The sequence below is a fragment of the Silurus aristotelis genome, assembly GCF_946808225.1.
Source record: "Silurus aristotelis genome assembly, chromosome: 6".
Classification (NCBI taxonomy): domain Eukaryota; kingdom Metazoa; phylum Chordata; class Actinopteri; order Siluriformes; family Siluridae; genus Silurus; species Silurus aristotelis.
This window is the reverse complement of record NC_139579.1, coordinates 9,352,831-9,371,326: the sequence shown is the minus strand read 5'-3', so window position 1 is coordinate 9,371,326 and position 18,496 is coordinate 9,352,831. Positions and strand designations below refer to the sequence as shown.

Sequence of the window (18,496 nt, the reverse complement as noted above, 5' to 3'; positions counted from 1 at the left end):
TCATCAGTTTTTCTATCATTTGCAAAGTGTGCAATAAAGATGACTTGATATAATAACTTATGACTAAATATTGTTGTTACACAGTATAAGCTGTGTGCTAATATATAAGTGCTGTTTTATATTAAATTACCCTAAATAAGTCTCACAGGACAGGTCTGTAAAGCACATCACAGTGTGTATGAGTGAGTGAAAATGTGAATGTGTAAAAATGACACTTACAAAAGTGTTGGGGTCCTGGGCCTGAATCCCCCGCAGAGGGGAATCGCAGTTTGGACTGTAATGCTCACAGAAGTCATAGGCTGCCTGAGCATTGGAGGCAATCAACAGCTGCTGGATGTCACCCTGTAGAGAAGCATAAGATTTATCAAGTTTAGGAGAATAAGACAGTAATGTGTATTTCAGATTCTTATTTAAAAGGCATAACTGACAGTAACAGTAGCTCCTAAAAGAAAGGGCCTCCAACAACCTCAACTCTTTCAAGCAATGCTGTTTATTTTGGGTTTCTCTTTTAAATGTGTCTATTTCTTCTCTTCATTCTCTGTTTTACTTGGCAAAACTGGATATAATTCATATACATTTACACTTAAATCATGTAAATTGTGTTATTTACATGATTTAAGTGTAAATAAAAGGTAAAAGGTAGATTCAAATCACATATTGGAGTTTAAAATTGAAAAAGTTGAGCAATTCCTTGAGAACAAAATTATGTGACAAAATCATGGTTAATGGAAACCAAAATCATTAATTCATCCCAATCGGGATGTTGGTTTCACAATCAATGCCTTCATAATCCAGAAACTGCCTACACACTTTTGCATGTAAAAATAGGAAGCCACCTGTCATGCACCTGGACAACCCCTGGACCCACTGCACCAGCATAATGTCTGAAAACAGCTCTGATTTCATTCAAATCCTAAAAGCAGTAAGAGAACCATTGGCTATCACATTGAGGTCTGTGTGACTCTCCAAAGATATTTCTCCTTAGACCATCCGTGCGCAGCATCACACCCTTCACGCTGGGTTCCCCAGACTCTTTCATATCTGTCACATTTTCTTAGTGTGGACTCTTATGAGTGAATGGAATGGGTCACCAATGGCAGCCCTTTCATTTCTGGGCTTTCAGCACAGGTCCCACTAGAAGAGAAGATGACAGGCTATAATGCCACATTAATCGAGTCTGCTCCTGTGCATTTTGGTCAGAATCATGCACACCAGTATCCTGATGAGGTCATTTTGTAGAGTTCTGGCAGTGCTTTTCTACTTTCTTCTAGAGATTAGATTAGATTAGATTGGATAAAATTGGATTAGATTACATTAGATTAAATGCAGCCCTCTTCTCCTACTGTTTCCCTTTTACAGCCCTTTCCAGCTCTCCTCATGTCCTCATCTCTCAATATCTCCTTCATTTTCTTGTAACTATGCTTGTGACAGCAAACAGGGATGTGCCATCCTCCAAGCTGGTCTACCTGTGCTACATGACTGGGTTGCAGGTTCTGCCTCATTCTACAAGCAGTTAAAAAGTACTAAATCAGAAAACTAAAGACAAATTGGCCAGGAAGGAAAAAGTAATAGTTAAAATAAAACATTTCTATTTTGGGGTCACTATTATGAAAGAAGAGTTTTTCCTTTCTTAAGTAATTAGAATAAAAAATAAAAAAAAACATCTTTTCATTATATCATCTACCAGAATCTGTTTTTTTTTATCAGTTACATATAATGCAAACACACATTTGATTATCACACAAATGTTGATAAATCTGAATTATAAAATTGACTCCTATATATAAATAGCTTGTTATATACTTTTGTTTAGTGTCCCATCCCAAGCGTATTCCCACCTCATGCCCAGTGTACCTGGTATCTGGGGATCCACTGTTACCCTGACCAACTTATAGTGGTTGAATGAAAGAATGAATGAGTGTTGTCAAGTTTAGAGTCGACCTCTCATGCTGATTCTTTTTTCCATGGTTTGTGAGCATTGCGAGATCACATTTCATATGCGGACCTATATTTCTTTATGTATTTATTCATAGCCTTTATTTATTATTATTTTTATTGATTACAATACATTGTATGTAATTTTGTATTGTGATACCTGTGTACTTCCACCAGAGGGCTATCCTCCCTAACTACTGAATGCACACACACACACACACACACACACACACACACACACACACACACACACACACACACACACACACACACACATATACACACACACACACACACACACACACACACACATATACACACACACACATACACACACACACACACACACACATATACACACACACACATATACACACACACACACACACACACACACACACACACACACACACACACACACACACACACACACACACACACACACACACACTTCTCCCTTCCAAAACTATACTAATTTTCACTTTAAAAGGAATGAATGGCAAATTATATTGCACTAAAAATATATCTTTATATATTGAGTAAGCACTGAATTGTGTGTTAAAAATGGTCACACTATGATTCTCTGGCTAGGGTAATCAGAATAAAAATTCATTTTAAGCTATACATGAAGCTATGTATAAATGAGGAAATGTATTCAAAGCTGTTACCACAAGTTTTGCCAGATTTAAAAAAAATCTATGCATCATATCCACTGTAAGAGATTTAACTCTAATAGTTATATGCGATACGTTCTGCATATTTTTTCATAAATCAATAATTTTACAAATGATGGCAACAAACTACATAATTAATGCTAACAAAATGATAGTTACAAGTGTAACTGTGGGTCTATAAATGCCAGCTCCCCACCAAGGGTTTTTTCAACACCTGTACATCCTCTAGTGCATGTCCACTCCATGCAGAGACAGATAATAATTTATTTAATCATTTAGGCAAGAACACTGAGTTATTTATATTTGCTGAGATGATTATTAGTTGTTCACACTGAAGCCTATTTTTAGAACCTGTGCAGCTCTGTTTGGATAGACTTTAAGACACGGGGCAAATTCCATTTCCACAACTCTTGGTGGAGTTGCTTTATTTTTTCCACAATTACAGCTATGAGTTTCGAGTCCCCAGTGGTTAGCTAAAATAGCTGCCAAATATACACTTGTCGCCCCTAAAGAATGGGCTATCACTTTAGTTTTTGGTTTTAGTTTATGGATTTGGCACATAATCTTTTTCCCTGGTCCCCTGCACAACCTCTGGATTCAAGGAGCACTGTCCTGACCTGTTAGATGAGATTACTCATGGGGCTACTATGTAAATCAGAGTATTCTTTTTAACTCAGCTATAATGAGGTAAGAGCGTAAGACAATGAATTGAAAGGCCTGTACTTGAACATCAACTTAAAAAATAATAAGATCATCGAAAAAAAAATTTGTTGCCTTCTTAGACATTGTTCTTTATGGTCAGGCTCCATGTGATCTCTAGTAGTGATGAGTCTGAGTCATTCGTCCTTTTGTCACGTGACTCCCATACACGCTATGAAGGTTGATCAAAGGAGCGAAATGAACTAAATGACTAAAAAAAAAGATTTGTTCATTTTGAAGAACAAGATTCAAAGAGCCAATGAATGATTCAATCTTCCTATCACTAATCTCTAGTGGTGTGGGGTATTTTGTCAGATGACCATGGAGTAAGTTGGTGAAGTTCCACTATCTTGTGTAAACTGTGCCTGCACATATTTGTTTATCTATAATAAATGGACATTTGGTGCAACCCAGATGAAGATGGGTTCCCCCTTGAGTCTGGATCCTCTCAAGGTTTCTTCCTTATGCCATCTCGGAGAGTTTTTCCTTGCCATTGTCGCCATCGGCTTGTTCATTAGGGACAAACTTACACTTATAAAGAACATCTTATTCATTATTTATCACCACATTATTTGTGTAAAGCTGCTTTGAGATAATGTTCATTGTAAAAAGCGCTATACAAATAAAAATGAATTGAATTGAATTGCATATTGGTAGACATGCTTGTTTTTTCCAGAACAGTGTAGCTAGACTTGCTACCTACCAATATTGTGTGGGAAAAAAGTTAACAATTTAGTTAAATGTTGTGTCCAAAAAAGGCTGAATGTTCTGTTGGTCAACTTCCCAGATCCTTTGCACAACTCATAATCAGACCAGCTGTGAGCAACAACACCTCAACCCACAGTGTTTACACCAGTGGTGGCTACAGACAAAAAACAAAAACAGTATGACCAGAAATATGTATATTTCAGTGCTTGGTGACAACCTGGGTAAAAATGTGTCTTCTTTATGTGTCTGTCTTTGTGTGAGGCCATTTTTCCAGCTGCATTCCAAGAGAAGAATGTCAAATTTGCAAAGGCATAAGCTGATGTCTAGTGTTGCAAATCAACATTTGGTTTAAATTCATTATAAGTTCAATTACAACCTACCTGAAAAACTTCGCTATCCAAAAGACGAGAACCAAAAACAGTGATGCCCTTGTTGTCCACCACTGGTTTGTTACTTCTGGGAAGGGGTCTTATCATTTGCTTCTTACAGTCAAGGAAAAGAGTCACGTTTTTCTTCTGCACAGAAATAGCAATGCGATGCCACCTGCAGGGTTAACAGAGTTAGAACAAAAGAGTGTGACTGAAAGTTTTAAATACTTGCCTACATTAAAAATGTGATTATAATCCCACTAAATCCTGACAAAGTAATATGTTTCAGTAAAGTCATTAAATCTGCTTGTGAGTAATTGGGTTAAGTTAGATAAATGCTACACAGTGGACCAGTAAATACTGTTAGTACTTTAGTCATTCTGCATTTGATTAAAATAAAAACTCCTACAGATACTGTATATTAAAAGTAAATTGTGATTTGCACTCTGAATGGTTCGGTTACTGACTTGCCGTCAGCCAGGTTGACGCCCTTGAACAAGGGGTAGTTTTCAGGGGTAGGCATGCGACTCTGGTCCTCATACAGGAAGACGGGGGAGCGTCCCAGCTCCACTCCTAACTGCTGCACTCCTTGCTCATTGTAGATGGACAATAGGAAGGCTTGAAGCCCAGCCTTGGCCTTCACTGTGGTCATGATAGAGAAGTTCTCTGGAAAACGACCTTGTGAAGAAAAAAAAAAGATTTTAGATCATATCCAAATACATAAAAGAAGAAGAGATAATGGTAAATTATTAAAAATTAATTCTCTATATAAGCAGGTATGGAAGGTTTAAAAAAAAAAAGATCGATTTATGGTTGAGAGGCATGAAGAGGTGATAAGGAAGTTGGAACAAGACAGGAAGTGACCTCGCAGTTCCTAGAACATTGTCCAGGTGACATTTAACATTATTTAAATCATTAACATGAAAAAAGCATACTCTGTGTGAAGTAATGTTTATTTAACCAAATTATGATGTTTAATTTTCCCCTCCAACCAGAAACAAGCATTCAGAATAAAAATGCATTAAGATCAAATTTACATCAAACCAGGGTCTAACAGACCTTCAAAAGAAAAATCTATTTGCCAAACAGGAAATCTAAACATAAGGGTTAAGTTTAGGCTCACCAAGCTACACACACAACTCTTTCCTACTTAACAATTTCCCATGCTGAAAACATTCCAGATATATGCATTTACGGTGTTTTCATGACATAAGATCTTATTTATTTAATTAGTTTTAGTAATCAAATCACCTAGCTCCAGAGCTAAGCTTCTGTTTTGCTGAAACAGGTCAAGAGAAGATCTAATTCATGACCTGGACACTTGCTGTCAATAGTTATTTCCAATATAGAACTTTGCTGACAAAACACAAATTAACAGAAAAATATAGATATGTGACATGAAGCAGTAATAATTAATTTATGATGGCAATATATTAAAATAATAGATGACAGCTTTTTCAAGAAACTTTACCCGATACTGGGTGAGTATCGAGGAACCCTTTAGACAAACTCTTCAAAGATTTTGACGAAGCAGTGTACCAGCACAACACATCTTGCATACTTAAAAATATTTACTGCAAATGAGAGATCAATCATGATGATGAAACAGCCAAAAAGTATTGTCTGGGACAGCACAAAAAAATTGACAATGTACATGTAAAACAGGGATGTGCCACATAATGTTTTTGCTTGTTTGTTTCTAAATATCATATTGCCAGTAAATATTGTAAATTATCTCAAAATATATTATTTGTATCTGCAAGATTGTGGGATTTTGCATAGGAATGCACAATATTAAATCCAATCTGTCATCACTCCAAAACTATGAACGTTAAAAACCACAACAACATTGTATTGTACAACAAAATATAGTAGAAAGAAAAAAGTTGGTGAAGAGAAGAAATAAAAAGGAGAAGGAGAAATAATATTATGAATGATTTTTGAACTGAGGTATGCAAACATAATCATCTTTATCCCTGGACCAAAACACAAAAAACACAGTATTCAGCATTATTACAATTATATAAATATTAAATTTAAAAAATAGCATTCATTTCTTTCTGAATGGTAATTTTAAGATAGATAAAGATAGATAGAATTCTAAATGTACACACCCCTGTGTAAAACCAAAATAAACCATGTCTGTTTTTCTCACTATTGAAAAAGATCTCACTTGAGTAAGTATTGTCCTAATTGGGGAATAAAATGCACAGTCACCATTCCTCAAAATACAATGTTACTATTCTGAGGAAATCACTAAGTTTTGACTTATTTATGTCACTGATAACTCATTCCTAGTTAATACTATTAATGTTTGAGTTTCTGTGTATGTGTTTGTCATTTTTATTTTATGTCTTGTTTCCTGGCTGTCTTTTTGTCTTTTATTCGTAGAAGTATCAGATTTGTTTTTGCATACATGATCAGGCAGAGGAGATCCAGGGGAGCCAGAGGTGGCCTCATTGGCTTTTGTCTCTTCAAGCCCAATGTAAGGAAGTGTTATCCTTACAATCTTGGCCTCTAGGTCCCTCAGTGGACATCCTTACAGATACAGGCTTTTTCATGGGCACCAGCCCATCTACTTGGTGTGCCTCCAGACTCCATTTTATATATTGCTCTACATTTCATCTTAGCTGAGAACTTTGCTCCAGCTTTCTTCTTGGCTGTGGATGTTGCTCTACCTTTCCGCATAGCTTAAGACATTTGTTGGCCTTTTTTCTCAGCCGACAAAATCACTCTGCTTTCTTTTCGATCTAGAATGTCAGTCTGCTTCCTTGCTCACATGAGGACGTTGCTTTGCCTCCTTGCTCCACTGAGGACATATGTTTTGTAATGTTCTTGCTAAACTGACAACATTGACAATTATATAACAATATCAAAAATGTATACATTTATTTGATAACTGAATAAGATTTGATCATTTTAGCAGACAAACAATAAAAAAAGAAAATATATTAGAGAGAAAAAATGAGAAGAAATAACATCTTGAATATTTTTATTTTATTTTAGCATGGTTATGTTAAAATAATACCCCTGGGCCATTAACTGAATATATTCTCTAAAATCTTGTACAGAAGTAATGATTTAAAACCTAAAGCAGTTGTAATTAATCCCAAATAAAGATCAACTGTTTTTGTAGTTGATTTTTCACATCATGGTTTCTTACTGTAAAAAAATTGATTACAAGAGGGGATATAAAAGAATTTCAGAAATATTATATTTACTATGGTACAGAGTGAAATTTATTATTAGGTCAAGAAAATGAAGCAGTTACATTAGCGAGAAAAGGACGTCCCTTCAAAAAGTTCAAAATTATAAGACGAAAAAAGGCAAGATTTTTCAAGGAGGCTGCATAGAGCTATAGCAACTTTAAAGCAGTTGCAGGAACATCTGGCAAAAACTGGTTACTTTCTGCATTTAACAATGCATCTGTGAAATACATCTTGTTTTTCAGTTAGACGTGGTTTGTGTTTGTTTTTTTAGAGTTGCAGTATAACTGCAGATACTCAAATGCAGTAAAGTTAGGAGGCTATCATCTCACTTATACCATCAGCCAAATATCTAATAAATCAAGGTTTTAATTTTTAGCATAAGTGACAACAAACAGTCATCCGGTTTTTATTTTTCTTTTTATATTCCTAATATTTGTTTTTTGTATATTTCAACCAAAATTATTATTCTTTTTTTTTGTTTTGTAATGTAAAAGAATTTTACTTCCCGTGGGCTCACCACCTGCAGGAGGGACCATAAGGGACGGTGCTGTGAGGATTGGGCAGCAGTCGAAGGCGGGGGCCTGCTTAGACTGCTGCCCCCGCGACCCGAATTACGGATAAGCGGGAGAAAATGAATGAATGAATGAAAATAATTTTAATGGTGCATAAATGTTTTAAAATTACAAGAAATGTTTTGCTTTTAAAAAAGTTTAATAATTAAATAACTTAACTATATATTTTGCATTTAGTTTTAGTATTGTTTTAGTTATGTGTGTAAAAAAAGGTAGAATGAATGTTATAAAAAAAACTTTTTATTGATTCAGAAACTCACAGTTACTGAAAACATTTTTTCGCTGATAGTTTTACTTCTGTCTGACCACTTATTTTTGATGTACATATATTCTCCATTGCATAATAATTTCTCTTTACCATCACTAGGTCCTTGCAAAGTCCACCATACAGTATAAAATGTATGTGCACCCCTGAACATTACACCTACATGAGCTTGTTGGACATCTCATACCAAAACCATGAGAAATGATATGATTTGTCCCCAGTTTTCCAGTTATAACTCATTGCTCTATTCATCTTTTCTGGTAAGCCTTTTCAATTGATTTCCAGGCATATTCTTGGGGATTAGTGTTCATTCAGCTAGAAGGGTATTAGTGTTTATTGTTATGTTTAGACACTGAGATTGGGATGTCTAGGAGTCTCCAGTCCCAGTTCATCCCATAGAGGATTTAGTGTTAAGGGGGTTGAATGCAGGGCTTTATGCAGGACACTCAAAACTCTTTTTTGACGCCAACTATTCCACCTACACCACACTGTTGGTTGTATATGTTGTATATGGTTTTACCAAGCCAGCCTGAAATAGTGATTTGTGACTCATCTAGGTAAGAAATTCCCAACGCTCAAAAGGCCAATGATGGATTTATCATTGCTTCTTTAAATGATCAGCAATAAGGATACTGATTTGAGGCTTGTGTCCAGCTGTTTAGCCATGAAACCCATTTCATGAGGCTTCTAATGCACAGGTTGTGTGCTGATGTCATGTGCCCAGGTAAAATAGGGCACTTTGTGTGGCCTATAGCCTTTTGAATGTAATGTTTCTCTTTTATATTAATAGCCTCTAGAGCCATAATTACACCATAAGTATTGGGACGCCCGACTTTTCCAGCCATATGTGGTTCTTTACCACACAGTTGGTGCACACAAGTAAAGAACTGTAAAGGATGTCTTTGGGTGTGGTAGTATAACATTTAACATTCATTTGAACCTGGCGACCCAAAACGTTGTCCCTGTGTATAAAGCCAACTTCATGGAGATATGGTTTACAGGGGTTGAATGCCCGCAGATGCCCTCAGTAATGCCCACAAATCTCCACAACTATACTCAAAAATTTAGTGGAATGGTTATTATAACAGAAAACAAAGACCAAATTGTTGGACACAGACCAAATCTTTTCCATTTAGTGTCTCGGCATAAAAATCAACTGATGAACTTGTGGTAAAGGATGCACCTTATGACAGTGCCATGTGTACAATGATGCAGCTTATGACGCGCCTATGTGCTAAAACACCTATACTCACTAATTAGGAAGGATGCACATTTCTTTAAATATATATCTCACATTAAAATGAATCTGTGCATTGTATAAACACTGAAATTAGATTAATTTCTTATTTTAATTCAATTGAGGTGACTTATTCTAAAATTATATCTTGGCCAACCTTAAAAACATTTCTGGCCAAACTTTTGTAAGTGTCCTGTCCACTGCTCCTTAGTAGTACATGAGGCAGTGTAATTTCTGCACAAGTGGGCCTTCATGCTTCTCAAAAATACAAGAATCACTGCTTTATAGATCACCCCAGAGCACCCTGTGCATATAGCATTTGCGATGGTGAATGGTTCATAAATTTATCAAGAGATCAAAGATTAATACCTGGGAACAGTTGCTTGGTTGGAGCAGATATTTGGGCCTTCTTGCTGATGCGGTAGGCATGATCAGTACCGCTATGGCGTGAGACACAAAAGCCTGGAACCTTTTGAACACCTTCAGGGAGGGAAGGAATCTGAAGAACCCGCAAAACATCAACCGGATCTATGAAGAAGAAAAAACAGAGAAAAAAAAAGAATTCACTTCACCTGTAGCATTGGAATAAAGATTTAATGCTCTGTAGAGATGTGTAAGAAATCATCTGAAAAATATTATTTTTTGTTAGTTTTCAAATTAAGAATTAAAGTAGCTGTAAAAAATTACCTTTTAAAAACTAATGCAACAAATAGCAATGCACAATATGACAGAATTTTGAACCTGACATTTTAAGTGAGTAAGGGAGCTCAAAGTAGTGTACACATTTGTGAATGGAGATGAGGATGGGTCCCCATTCTGGTTTCTCTCAAGATTTCTTCCCTACAGAGAGTTTTTGCTTGCCACTGTCACCACTGTGTCTCTCACTAGGCATAGACTTATAAGGAAAAAAAAATTTTAGGCACTAGTTTATGAATTTATATTCATAATCTATTTCTGTAAATCTGTCCAAAGTGTCCATTGTTAAAAGCAAAATTAGTGATCTATGAGAACTATATTTTAATCACTTCCACAGTTCATTGTTCTATTTACCTGATCCTCATAACCTTGTTTAGGCACAGAGTGAGAGTACCTATTCCTTATATTAAGTTGTGGCATTGTGACAAGTTATCAGGTTAAGTACAATTTATGTCTTTCTAAAATGTAATGGAGTGAAAAGTAAGATAAAGTGTTACGTAAAATAAAATAAATTAAATTAAGGACAGTAACAAAAAAGTAAAAAAAAAAATCTAAATGTATAAACACACTGAAAGAAAATTGTAATGACGTAACCTGCAAGAGAAATGCACATGACAACTTTTTGGTATATAATACATCTGACCATGTTTCACATTTCAGATATATTATCATCTACCTATATAACATCTATCTATATTTTTATTTGCAGAACTCACACACCACTTATACTACTATAATCTAAGTGCAGTTTGCGACCTGACAGAGCCTGGATACAAACAGAACCACTAAATAAATGAATAGTATGTTTTAGCGATAATGTAACAGAAACAGTAGCTAGTGTGATATAAAAGCGTTTTGTGTTGCAGTAATAAACAATTTTTAAGATACATTTTAGTTGTTCTCTCACACTCCAGTACAAACTAAATTCTTGCACATAAATGTGAACGATATAAACCATGGCTTTCTGCTAAATAAATAATATTCTCTCATATTTTACCTAAGAGCTTACATTTCCCTGATTTAGTTAATCAAGCTAACTGTGTTCAAATCTTCATATATAGATGCTCATTTAGAATGAATTCACGTTATCAAACAATGTGTTCATTATAATTCAAAAGATTATTAAGACTTGTAATTTGCACAATTATCCTGCAATAGAGCAGAGCTATTAAAAAATGTGTTATCTTACATTTTGTTTCTTTTATTCAACACATGTGACTACCGTAATTTCCGGACTATAAAGCACACCCATATATAAGCCGCACCCACTGAATTTTACAAATATTTTTATTTTTAACATAAATTAGCCGCACCTGTCTATAAGCCACAGGTGTCTCCACTAATTTACTTTACACAGGTTTTAACAAAAGACACGTTACACACGTTATATGTTGCGCTTCCTTTAGGAGCATAGCGGTATTTTGGGAATAGCCTGCCACTGAATTTTTCCGGTATTACTGCGTGTGTTCAAGATGAGGATTATGTCCTTATTATTTTCTGATGCTGATTTCTAAGTTTCTTTGACTAACCCTTAACGCTGTTGCCAAGTAAAAATAAAAAATCACGAGTTTTTGAAACCTGTCTGTGATTATATGATTTCTGTTGCAACTGGAGTTAGCGAGCTCTCCCTTGACCCAGACTCAATGCGTTACAACGGCTTGTATCTAAACAGTAGCCGACCAAGTAAGTCATTGTTCACTGTCTTCCTCCTTCCTTTCACAACTATTTCTCTCGGGAGTTTATCTTTTGACATCGTCGTGCGTTTAAAAAAAACTTTTTTTCTCCCGATACCGTGCAGCTCAGAACACAGGTGAGGTGCGTTTTTTCGTTTCCGTTCGGAAATTTCATTGGTCTAATGTTATGTCATTCAGTTTATTGGCTTAAAGTTTGTGAAACCTGGAAAAACCCAGGAAAAATTAATAAATTAGCCACTTCGTTGTTTAAGCCACGGGGTTCAAAACGTAGGAAAAAAGTAGCGGCTTATAGTCCGAAAAATACGGTATATTAAACATATGTATATTTTCTAGAATGTAATTTTCTTTTTTGAACAAGGCTGAGGATGGAGCCGCCGGGAAGGAGGAAAAGAGGAAGGCCAAGGAGGAGGTTCATGGATGTGGTGAGTGAAGACATGCAGGTAGTTGGTTTGAAAGAGGCAGATGCAGAGAACAGGGGGGTATGGAGACGGATGATCTGCTGTGTTGACCCCTAACGAGAGCAGGCAAAGGAAGAAGAAGATGTAATATTTTTACATGTTGGATAAAAGCATAACAGGAATCAGAAAATACAGCAGCTCATATTTAATTTAAAATTTAGCAAGAAACACAGTAACAAACTGTGAAAAAAAACTAATGTTGACAAAAAGCTAATATATGACAGCATTTAATTGTAAACATGTAAACATTTAGTGTTCATTTATAATACATTTATAATAGATCATCAAATAAAATAATATATAACATTCTGAAATATATTACAAATGATTTAAATAATAATTAATATTATATTTTACATATTTTACAGTGCATCTTCTGAGAGTCATACCTACAAAACTGCTTCAAAAACTATGTTATTATATTATTATTATTTGAAAAATTATTACTATATTCCAAATTCAAATGTTCTAAAATTCAACGCAATTCCTAACATTAACAAGAACGCATCTTCTTTAATTATTAATTAGAGACAAGAGGGAGTTCAAATTTAGCAGCAGGTACTTCAGTAATCGGTGATGTGCTATCTGATGCTAAAACTCTGTTCTGTTTTAGTGTCTAACAGTGTTTTTAGTGTTAAATATTATTCATATTGTTATGTTAATAATATCCAACATGAGGATTTGCTTTTGATGGAGACCACCAGGTGAAAAAAAAAACACCTATATTTAGAATATTGTCAATTTTATCTAATACTGTATATATCTCTTTTTAGGCAATAATTTCTTACTAAAAAATGTTTTCTATATTTTTATGATGTTTTCTGTTTTATTGTTAAATGTTTTCTAATTGTAAGTATCTATTTCTAAAAAGACATGGAAATATTTACATATAGAGTAATAAGCATAATTTTTGCAGTGTATCATGTCCTTGTGCTGTATAATGATGATACAACTGAAATATTAATGTTAGGAACTAATTATTTAATAGTTTATAGATTTAGTTTTATAGTATTATAGTTTATAGGTTTATAGTAAGATGTTTTAATTTCATCTGAGAGCTTCATGACTATTCAGTGATACCAAAAGGTTTGTTAAATGTTGCTATCATTCATAAATCAGGTCACAGCCATGTATTCACCTATCACACACCTATTTCCAATTACTCTCACACACACAGGCCAGATATATAAATGGATTTCCATTCATGAACTATTTAGGTCTTTGGATATGGTAGCATAGATTTTTCCCCTTCACTTGAACTAGGAGACGCAAACCTGTTTCGGCATGGCAGTGCCCCTGTGCACAAAGCAAGCTACATTAAGATATGATTTACATTGTTTGGAGTGGAAGATCTCCTGCTCTAGAGCTCTGACCTCAACCCTATTGAACAGCTTTTGGATGAATATGAACACTGACTACACCCCAGGCCTCGTCACCCCACCTACATCAATACCTGTATTTACCCTTGAGCTCTTATGGCTGAATAAACACTAATCTCCACAAGCACAGTCAAAAATGTAGTGGTTGTGTACTCTCCCAGTAGAGTGAAGAATATTATTACTGCAAATGGAGACTGAATGTTTAAAAAACATATATGAAAGCACTACAAACTTTTGTTTATATAGTGTATATTTCTTGAGTGTGGATTTGTAAAGATTTTTTAATAACGTATTTTTACAATAAAAGCTACTTTTAGCTAATCAGAGAAGTCATCTACATTATAACAAGACATCTACATTATACTATAATTATTACTATTTAAACCAGTGAAACATGAATTAACGTCTCTGTGACATGCCTACTAGTAAATAAAGTTACAGTCTCAACTACAAAATCTGATTCATCTCCCCCTGTGGTCTTCCAAAGCTACTACAACTGCCAATTTCAAAACTGTGGTCTTACGTGAAACAGTAAAGAACGCAAATGGCCCTGTTAAATGGCCCCCAAAAATTTACATTTTAACCTCCCGCTAATATAACATGTAGATCAGTAATTGATGTAACAATATTATATGCCATTTCTACTTATATTTGTTATTTGGGAGACTGTAACTAAATAAAGACGCACGTTATTGGTGGCACATACAGTAACTGGAATTAAGTTGCAGACCCTGTGTATCTCAGCAGCTTTCGAAGGTACAGTACCTCTCAACCCAAATGTGGAAAAATCTAAAAATCATGAGCCGTGTTTACTTTTCCTAATCTACCAGAATGTTCCGATCAGCGGTCAAAAACAAAATCTTGCTCCGTACAAGGATTGCAATATGGGAATATGAGGACTTTCCTGGATTCTAAAAACTGCAACAATGGAACATGGTTGTCACTGCATTCGAATGAATCCAGACTCCTGGGTGAAGTCTCTCTCAGGGAAGATGGTGATGGTCATATTAAAAGGAAGCATCTGCACTAATGTAATGTAAAACCATTAATTGAAAAATAAACTACTCAGCTTCACCAAAACACCAGTTGGTCTAAGTGAAATGACTTTCCTGCTGCTACTTTCCTCAGTGACAAACTATCTGTACAAACATGGCCACTAAAAGAGGATGCAAAACACTTTTATCAGGTCCTTTAGGATGCCCAGAAAAATAAAATCCTCATAAAAATGAAAAATATTAGCAAATAAAAATACCTCAAACGTAGGCTAGTTCTTTCTGAACAAGTGAAGATGCCAGTAACAAGTGAAATATCACCAGAGATTAATTACATAAGGAGCATATAAAGCTTTATAGATTTCCTGAAGTTTTCACACATATGTCTACCAAGTGAGCAATAATAATTCAGCCTCATTAATCTGGATTCTGAATTATAAAAAAAAACAAACAAGTAATCCATTCTAATGTCTACAAAGCCTTAAGAGAGATGAGCATTTTAAATGAAATGGAATAGCAGAGGACAAGCTAACATGCATTAAATGCCATAATGTGGGAAAAGGGGAAAAGTAACTCAAATATGTCATAGGTACCCATGAAAGTTCTCTTCAGAGTCCTATGGAATTAGCTGACAACATTTAAACATCTGTAGGAATATTGTTCATGGACTTGGCTTTGTAAAGGATCATGATCTCATTGCACATAAACTGAGCACAAAATTTGTGGAGGTTTTGTCATCCTCAATTGCTATGAAAAAACAATAATTTTGATATCCATAAGATGCACAACTAAACATCAAAAATAGCAGAAACGTTGTGTCACACATACCTGGATTCCCTCAGCAGTTTACTGTATCAGTGTAATGAGAGTTTTTTACTGTTTAATCCTCTTTGGATTTTGAAATCTTAAAGTAAATGTTATGTTGAAAAAAGACAGATGCTTCCACTTCCAGTCTTATTCATGGATGGAGCAATTGTTAAATTTTTCAGATCGATAAAAGATTCAGAAATCTTAACTAATGGCAAGTGATTAATAACTAATTAATCCTAAATAAATAAAAAATCTACTTTTTTTTTTTTTTTTTTTTTACATCGGTACCAAACAAAGTACCAAGCAAATGTAAATGTTTTGTTGAATGATGTTCTACATTTCCCACAGTATTTCCCTGCTTTAATAATATGCTTATAAAAAAATACAACAAATGCACAAAAAAATCAATGTATATATATGAATACACACTATATAATGTTTCTTTCCTTCTGTTACTACTGAGCTACTCTTTATACATTAGTTTATCCTTTCAGACCCATGTTGAAAATTATTCAATTATAAACTTACACACATGCACATATATATATATATATATATATATATATATATATATATATATATATATATATATATATATATATATATATATATATATATATATATATATATATATATATGCTACAACATTATTGCTTTTGACAGGATAAAAGAGAGCTGCTGACCATCTGGCCACACCCTTTTTTATGATGTCACATAAATTAAATCAACTATCATCAGTTATTAATTGTTATCAAATAATCCACAAACATTAAGGTCAGGAAATAAATACTGTTAAGTGTAATATGTAGACAGGAAAGTCAGAATTTTTTTCCCCCTTTTTTTTCTATTTAAATAAGCAGGACATTTTTTGACAGTATAATGTCAGAGCATTCCTTCAGCTGGACTGCTACACACAGCCGGCTGTCTGTGCTGTTTTCACCACACAGTGACACTGTCACACATGTAAACCAACGTCTGTAGCACACACAGTAAAGCATTCATGTCACTATTTAAACTCTGCCTTTTTTTTTTACAGGTAAAAAAACTGTTTCCCTCCCTTGGCGTTTGCGGTTACATAAACATAACTGAACAAAGCGCACACACAGGCAGACACTAACTCTTTCACTCACTTCTGAGGACTTCAATATAACCCATTCATTAAACGTATTCAAGCTTTCTTTTAAAAAATGTATATAATTAACGCTTTAAAGTTGAAAACACATTTTCTTTATAGTACACCAAAGAGATTCAGTTTTTTAGAGATTTTACACAACATATCAAATAAAATACATTATATATATATATATATATATATATATATATATATATATATATATATATATATATATATATATATATATAAAATATTGTATATGTTGCTCAAAATCTCTAAATTTAGCAATTTTTTTGTCATCAGTCAGAATCTTATAAAGCTTATAACTTCAGGACTACAGTGCTACAGTAAGTACAGAACTGCTTTTATTGATGCAATCTTTGCAAATACCTGTAATCACAATCCTAGAGAAAACACACCTATATATAGTAGGAATGCACACACAACCATGTTGTAATTGGATTAAATTAGAGGTTAGATTAGGCCTGCCCTGTTTCTAAACTTCAGCTTTATAATTAGAGGATAAGAGAACAGGTGAGAACTCAACTTTCAGTTCAATACAGGTTTAATATAATGTTTGTTTATATAGACTGCTTCAGGAAATCAGAGTGAACCTGTCCAGCATCATGAACCTGTACAGCCAGACGTGATGGAGAAAAGCACCGTCCTAGCCTCTGTCACCTCCTGGGATATGCGCGTGCATCCAGGGCTGCTTTATCTCCTAAGGAGGACGTGTGCTCTTTATCTGTTCCAGAAGTGGATGAGAACGTGTTTCAGATCTCCTTATTGCTGAAAAGCATGCAACTGTGTCATATTCTCTGTCTCTCTCTCTCTCTCTCTCTCTCTCTCTCTCTCTCTCTCTCTCACACTGTCCCCCTATTTTTCTTTCTCTAACAATGCGTAAAAGCAAAAAGAAACAAGCGCGCGCGTCAAGGTGAGAGCCCTTGCTTCCTGCAGATGTTCTGGAGCTCTGTGCGCGTGTGTGTGTTCGCTCATGCATAACATCATCATCTTTAACAAATGCACCTTACCTGCTTGTGCCCGGAGAATTAGGCACAGGACGAACACAACAATAGGCGCTTGCATCCACGGTCTCCGTTTCATCCGAATATCCATAGTTTCCAAGATTTTGGTGAGACTACAAGGCAGGACAGCAGAAAGTTACCAAAAAAACCCCGATGAGGTCCGCTTTTAAAAAAACAAAATTGTAGCGCAAACCCACCTTTTTTTACATATAAACTTTTAGGTTCAATAGAAGCAGGGACGCTGGTGATAAATCTGACGCTAAGGAGCCATTGAGTCAGAAGGAGAGAGGAGAGAGGGAGAGAGAGAGAAAGAGAGAGAGAGACTTCACACGGCAATCAGACTTTCTCTCTCCCAACAGTCTCTCTTCCACTTCTTGCTTTACTCCCTGAAAAGTTAGGAAGCATGTGGAAGTGAGAGAGGGGGAGAGATAGAGTGAATGAGAGAGAGAGAGAGAGAGAGAGAGAGAGAGAGAGAGAGAGAGAGAGAGAGAGAGAGAGAGAGAGAGAGAGAGAGAGGATGGATGGAAGGAGGGAAGGTACACGCATAACCACACTAATCACAGGCTACACCTCGGCTCGAGACGAACCTCAGAACAGACCTGCTATTGTGCAAAAACCTTAAGCAAAGCTCCAGCATTCACAGTCTGATCTGATTGATTGC

The 18,496-nt window shown here is 35.2% G+C and overlaps 1 protein-coding gene across 3 annotated transcripts in view; it reads right to left on the bottom strand.

The window, feature by feature from the left end:
* col11a2 (collagen, type XI, alpha 2) overlaps positions 1–18,273 on the bottom strand; it is a 55,191-nt gene extending 36,918 nt beyond the window's left edge. For 2 of the 3 annotated variants that reach the window (XM_083543161.1, XM_083543162.1), the window contains exons 1-6: positions 18,036–18,272; positions 17,842–17,950; positions 10,037–10,195; positions 4,852–5,062; positions 4,397–4,559; positions 220–342 (exon numbers count right to left, since the gene is read on the bottom strand). In XM_083543161.1, coding sequence (XP_083399287.1) covers positions 220–342; positions 4,397–4,559; positions 4,852–5,062; positions 10,037–10,195; positions 17,842–17,926 — 741 coding nt within the window. In that variant the 5' untranslated portion in view covers positions 17,927–17,950; positions 18,036–18,272. Of the gene's footprint in view, positions 1–219; positions 343–4,396; positions 4,560–4,851; positions 5,063–10,036; positions 10,196–17,841; positions 17,951–18,035 lie in introns of all 3 variants that reach the window. The other variant, XM_083543160.1, reaches the window with a different exon arrangement.
* Positions 18,274–18,496: the final 223 nt, after the last annotated feature.